General features: G+C 41.9%; 1 protein-coding gene across 1 annotated transcript in view; it reads left to right on the plus strand.

Moving 5' to 3' along the window:
- Window positions 1–4,762: 4,762 nt before the first annotated feature.
- Window positions 4,763–6,693, plus strand: part of LOC101583072 (gamma-aminobutyric acid receptor subunit rho-2) — a 50,528-nt gene continuing 48,597 nt past the window's right edge. Inside the window, exon 1 of the mRNA XM_004628209.2 lies at window positions 4,763–4,946. Coding sequence (XP_004628266.2) covers window positions 4,834–4,946 — 113 coding nt within the window. The 5' untranslated portion in view covers window positions 4,763–4,833. The remainder of the gene's footprint in view (window positions 4,947–6,693) is intronic.

The raw sequence follows: 6,693 nt of genomic DNA on the forward strand, positions 1-6,693 counted from the left end.
ATCCCCCAGCACCACATGCCAGCCAGCCCCGCCCCCTGGTGGGCTCAGCTGGCCACACACACACAAAATAAATAAAAAATAAAAATATTAAAAAAAAAACAAAATAAAAATCTGTTTCAAAGAACACTATCAGTGAAGTGAAGACAACAAAATATTTACACATCAGCTACAAGGAATTTATAGTAAGAATTTCTGAATAATAGTTATAATTCATTAGCAAAAAGATAACCTGATTTTAAAACGGCAACATTTGGGAGTGCCAAATCCTAACCACTAGACCACCATGGAAGTTAACGGCAACATTTGAATAGAAAGAAGATGCACAAATAACCATTGTACACTCAACATCATTAGCTGTTAGATGTGTATCAAAACTGCCTCGAGATACCATTTTATTCTCACAAGGATGGCTAGAATAAAAAAGTAGATAAGTGTTTGGTGAAGATGCAGAGAAAGTGGAACTCTCCTGTATTTCTAGCAAGATGTAAAATAACAGCTACTTTGAAAAATTGTCTGATAGTTCCTCAAATAACAGTATTATTGCATGACCTGGCGGTCCCATCCCCATGTATATATTCAAAAGAAACCAAAACATGTTCACACACAAATTTGTTTGCAAATACTCATAGCAGCATTATTGGGTTTTTTTTGTCTTTTTGTATTTTTTTTAAATATTAATTTTATTTTATTTATTTTTTTTGTGTGTATGGAACTGGGGATTGAACGCAGGCCCTTGTGCTTGCAAGGCAAGCGCTTATTCTACTGAGCCACCTCCCCAGCCCCTAAGTATTAATTTTATTGAGAAAAAATTGCAATGAGACAGCTTCAAAACAGGTTAGTAGTAGGGCCTGGGGAGATGGCTCAGTAGAATAAGTGCTTCCCTGGCAAGCCCAAGGGCCTGAGTTCAATCCCTGGTTCTGCCAAAAACAAAACAGGTTGGTAGGAGAGTTACAACAATTAATACATTGCATATTGTTGTCTTTGTCATCATTCATAGCACAAGATGCCAGACATGATATCCTGTCCAAACTTTAGTATTAGTACAAATCTCAATGAATTGAGAGAAAGTAGCTGTATATCCTATTTTGTATATACAGATGTAAAATTGTCCTTCATTGATCTCCTTTTTTTATTTAGTTTTGTTAGAGATGGGTATTCCATTGCCATCCAAATATTGTAGGTGCATGAATTTGGCAAAATATTCCAATATAGTCCAGTAGTCCACAATAGTAATGGGTTATCTACAGGACTGGCGATGTCAAAACAACAACAACAAAAACCAGCATTATTGTTAACAGTGAACAGATAGAAACTCAAGTAATCATCTGATAAATGGATGAACGTGTGTTATGTCTATATAATGGGACTATTTTTTGTCCATACAAGGAATGAAGTGATAAAACATGCTAAGATATAAAGGAACTTTCAAAACAGTGGAGTGAAACCAGCTACAAAAAGCTGCAAATTGTGATTCCATTTAAAAAATTTGGGGGGGTGCGGGGAGATGGCTCAGTGGAATAAGTGCTTCCCTGGCAAGCACAAGGGCCTGAGTTCGGGCTGGGATATAGCCTAGTGACACAAATGCCTGTATGGAAGGGCCTGAGTTCAATCTCCGGTTCTGTAAAAAAAATAAATAAAATAAAATAAATTTTTTTGTATCGCTGGCTCAGCTTACCCTAGGGGCAGGGCTGGTGCAGCATGTGGTGCCAGGGATTGAACCAATGTCCCTGCATGCTTGCCTAAGTTTGCCTAAGCAGGCGCTTTAGACTGCTGAGCTATCTCACCGGCCCCTTTGATTCCATTTATATAAGATGCCCAGAAAAGGCAAAACCATAGACTCAGAAGATTGGTTGCCAGGGGTTAAAGGAAAGAATGAGGAGTGACTGCTATCTGGTATAAGATTTCTTTGGGGAAAAATTAAAATATTCTAAAATTAGGTAGTAGTGATAGTTATTTAACTGAATATATAAAAATACATTAAAATCAACCCTTTAAATGAATGAATTTAGGGTATGTGAATATTATACTGAAGTTGTGATTTAAAAAGTTGTATCATCTACCTGTGTGGTTTTCTCCTGATTTAACTGAACTGTTGATATGAGAATTTTTTTTTTTTTTTTCTGTATTTAAGGCAGGGTCTACCGGGTCTATGGGATCTCACTACGTAGATCAGACTTGTAGTGATTCTCTGGTTTACAGCCTCCCAAGTGCTGGGATTACAGGTGTGTGCCACCACGCCCAGTCTCAATCATTGTCTTAGTGCTTCCCGGGGGCGGGTTGGGGCCAGCATAGCACTCTGGGGATCAAACCCTGGCCGCTGCATCTGCCTAAGCAGGTGCTTTAGTCCGCTGAGCTATCAGGCTGGCCCTGATATGAGAATTTTAAAGAAAACAGTTAACAGGACCTAAACCTGTATCTAGGATGCAAGAGTCAACTATTTCCAGAAAACAACATCTAGGCACAATTCTAATGATCTAACTGACTTGTTTGGACTAGAAGAAAGGGGGTGGGGAAAGATAATTTGAACAAAACCTACAAAAAAACTTACAGGTCTCGTATCTCATCACTGAATCTTTCAAAGGAGTCTGACTTTTAAACACGTTTCTGGGCTAGCAGCGTAAGCTCAAGGTAGAGCCTTGCCTATCATGTGTGAGGCCCTGCTTAACGGTTCACCCCTGGCTAATTCCAGTGAGTGGCCTGGGAGTCGCTCCATCACTTCCACTCCCAGGCGCCTGTGTAAGCCGGTGTAGTGTGTCTCCCCATCACAACCAGACCGCGCCTGCTGAGAGCAGGAATGCTCTTCAGTTGTCATTGATCCAGTTACCTATTTCTTGTACTCACCATACTTGACTTCCTCATAGCGCTGACTCACTAACCCTTAGCTCCCTCCCTGAAACTCTCTTTAGGTTTTTGTAGTTAACTTCTTTGCTAGTCTTTCTATATTTTTGTTCTGTTTTCTCCACCTATTCTTTAGATTCTCCGGTGCTTCTACTTGGGACTTTTCTATGTCCAGAAAGATCTCTCTGTCCCCCAGGGTTAAACTACCACTGCACCCTAATTGCTTCAAGTCTAGTCTCCAATCCAGACCTTTTTCTTGGGTTCCAGCCTCATATAGCAGCTGCCTGTTGGTCATCTGTCATTCGAGTGAGCCCACAAACTCCCTAAGTCCAAATTTATCTCATTTCTCCACCCAACCTGCTCACCTCTAATGGGTATCAGTCAATGGAAGTGCCCTCCTCACCCTGCAGACCCACCTGCAAGCTAGCAGACTTGTTTTGCACTGGGAATGGACCCAGGCCCTGGCACACAGTAGGTGCGTACTCTCCCCTTGAGCTCCATCCTTGGTCCTCTAAGGCAGAATTCATGGTGCCATTGTGGGCTTCTCCTTCTCATTCCCTTACCTCCTAGACTCACCAAATATATTCCATTTTAGGAGTAACTGGACCATCTCATTTTTCTTTCTTCCTCCTCTTCTCTCCTGCTTTACTTACAGAAAGAACTCATCCTGTTTAGTTATTATATTTTCCTTGGTTCCATTGATCCTGATTAGAAATTCCTTAAAAAAATGGTTTGTGTCATCTTGCTTTGCTGCTTTTTGTTCTTTGCGACACGATGCAACCAGAATTGTTTCTTCTTCAGCTCTTTCTCCACCTGACTTCTGGCACCTTTCTCCCTGTTTCTCCACATTCCTCTCCACCACCAGTGCCCAGTGGCCAAGCAAGAAGTAATTAAAACATACCATATTCTGCTCTGTAGGTTAAACATAACTACATATATCTCTATGTGTCAGATATGCATAATTCCATATCACAGGGCAGGACTCAAACCCAGTTTGTAATGTTTGTCTGTATACATTTCAGAGTCACAGATCGAAGTAACTTTAATACTCATAATAGGAAAAAGAGGACTGGAGAGATGCTTTGGAAGTCCAAGTGTCTGCCTGGCAAGTCCAGAGACCTGGGTTTGATCCCCAGTACCGACCCTGGAACCCCAGGTGTGCTGAGTCGGACACAAAAACAAGGTGTGGTGGCGCACACCTGTACTCCTAGGCTGGGGAGGTTAGGACAGGAGGATCACTGCGAGTCCAAGCTGCGTAGCAAGACCCCATACCAAATAAATAAATAAATAAATTTTTTAATAGGAAAAAGAGCTTACATAATCCTGAATTCTCTTCTGGATTATGTTATTATTCAATATCAAGATGTGTTTTATGCTTTGATATGTTTTCACTAAGAACACAAAAACCCAGTATATATTTGGGGACAAGCAATGAACCTTGGCCACAGGAAGAAGGCATCTGTTTAGATCAGGAAATAAAGCGATCCCCGGACCAGGGGTCATTTGTGCGCTTTCTGAGCATTTCCGGAACATTCGTGTACTCTGCTCCATGAGCAAAGCCATCTGGAACCCATGCTGACTCTCTGCTGGATGTGACAGACTGGTTTTATGCAGCCAGAGGGATGGATTAATGATCTCAGCAAAAGAGCTGGCATGTCAAGAGATTTAATTTTTTTTTTTTTTTATATAACAGTTTTAGCCAAAGCTGTTCTCGGGTTCAGAGGAAGCAGTTTCCCTGGAAGGCGAACTTCTTGACTAATGGCCAATCTCCGAGCAGCAGGGAGGGCAGAGCTGGTGCTCATGTTCTAGCTTGGCAGGTGGGGAGGGAAAGTCATCCGCATCAAACAGTAAGTTGGGAAAATCAGCCTTGCCAACCACCCCTCCCAGGTCCTCGGAGCAGCGTCCACCAGGGCTGAATCAATGGTCAAGCTACGGGGGATTTGCCCCCCAGGAGGATACTGGAAAGCAGCCTGTTGCACCATAGACACCCACAAAATGCCTTATTTTACAAGACTCGTTCTGTTTTTGTTTTGCCTGATGGTTCTTGTGGAAAGCCGAAAACCCAGGAGGAAGAGATGGACAGGACACCTGGAAATGTCCAAGCCAAGGTAAGGCAGTGGTGGGAGGGGAGAAGCCCACTTCGTCAACTGCAGCAGAGTGTGAGTCCCAGGAGGGCTGGGTATGTCCTTAAATGTCCTCCTAGACTCTTTCCAGCTAGAGCTAGAGGGACCCCTGCCTCACCAGAGCACAAATACCCTGCAGCATAAACACAGGAGCAAAGCTAGACAAGGCTATAGATGAGCCCATAGAGTCAAATAATTTTACCAGGATTTTGAGCTAAGGCAGATAGTTGAAGACTAGTGAGTTAGAATCTATCACTTCATTTCTCAGGATTGTATCCTAGAAGGGACCATAAGAGGCTTGCTGAATGATTACATTCAAGGGGGACTTGTATATAGGAATTTACCTTGAACTATTAAGAAAAAAAGTAAGGCTGGGGGTGCAGCTCAGTGGGAGAGGGCTTGCATAGTTTGTGGGAGGCCCTAGGCTCAATCCCTGACACCACAAAAAAAGAGAAAAGAAAAGTATAGCCAAGAATTGTTTTCTCTAGAGTATTTGATAAAGAATAACATATTAATGTGGGCTTTATTTTAGTGTTCTGAATTTACAAAAGTATTTGAAAGTTACCAGATTATCAGAAACGTGTAGACAATAATCAGTGGTATTTTATAGCTGTAAAAAGACATTTCCAAGAAATACTCATTAGATTCAGAATTTACATTCAAAATTACTATAATAATTTTTTTAAATGGTGGTACAGAACATGATAACCCACACCAAGGCAGACATAAGGACTGTTAGGCACGAAGAAGAAGGATAAGAAGCTAAGAAATAAATATAATGTGTGGATTCTTACGCAACTGTCTTCTAATCTTAATAATGAGTGAACTACCGGTTTGGGATATAAACGACTATCTGTGTGTGTGTGTGTATGTATGTGTGTGTGTGTGTTGAGTGGTATGAGGGATGGAACTCAGGCCGTCACATAGGCAAGTGCTCTACACTGAACTATGTCCCAGCTCTGACATCAGTACCTCAGGCACGTTCTCTAGGTCAGTGGTCATGTACCATTACCAGGAACACTTCTTTGAAACTATACCTCCAGTATACCTATATTTACTTACAGATTGTATACATGTACTATTAGAACTATGCACATTAAATCTTTATTGCTTATTTTTAGAAAAAGCCCATAAATATGAATAAGAATTATAATCTGTCCTTCTGAAATCCCAGTAGAGATGTGGATATCGTAAGACTTAGGCATACTCTAGAAGCCAAACAGATCAAAATCCCCCAGAAGGAAAGAAAGGCACTGCACTAGAGGACTGTCCCTCGTTAAGGGGCCAGAATCAAAGGCTGTGGTGGAAGGGATCCAAGAGGCATCTGATCCGCAGCTATCCTGAGTTCCAGTTTTGGGAAATGTGAGTAAAGTTTGTGTGACAAAGGTTGTGTGACAAGGGGGTTCTAGGGCCAAAGAAGACCGGAAAACTTTGGTTTAGGCCATTTAATTTTTTTTTTTCCTGCGTATCAAAAGGGCTGAGGAGATAGCTCAGTAGAATAAGCCCTTGCCTGGCAAGCACAACATCTTGAGTTCAATCCCCAGTACCCCCCCAAAAAAATATACTGTGGATTGAACTTGATACCTTACATTTGCCAGTCAGGTGCTATATCCCTGGTCTGGTTTAGGCCATTTAAAACAGATGACCTCTCTAGAACGTCTTCTCCCTCTCCTCTTCCTCCTCCCCCTCCTCCTTCTTCCTCCCCTCCTCCTCCTCTTCTTCCTCCCCCTCC

Source organism: Octodon degus, unplaced genomic scaffold (assembly GCF_000260255.1).
Source record: "Octodon degus isolate 3935 unplaced genomic scaffold, OctDeg1.0 scaffold00022, whole genome shotgun sequence".
In the NCBI taxonomy this organism is placed as follows: domain Eukaryota; kingdom Metazoa; phylum Chordata; class Mammalia; order Rodentia; family Octodontidae; genus Octodon; species Octodon degus.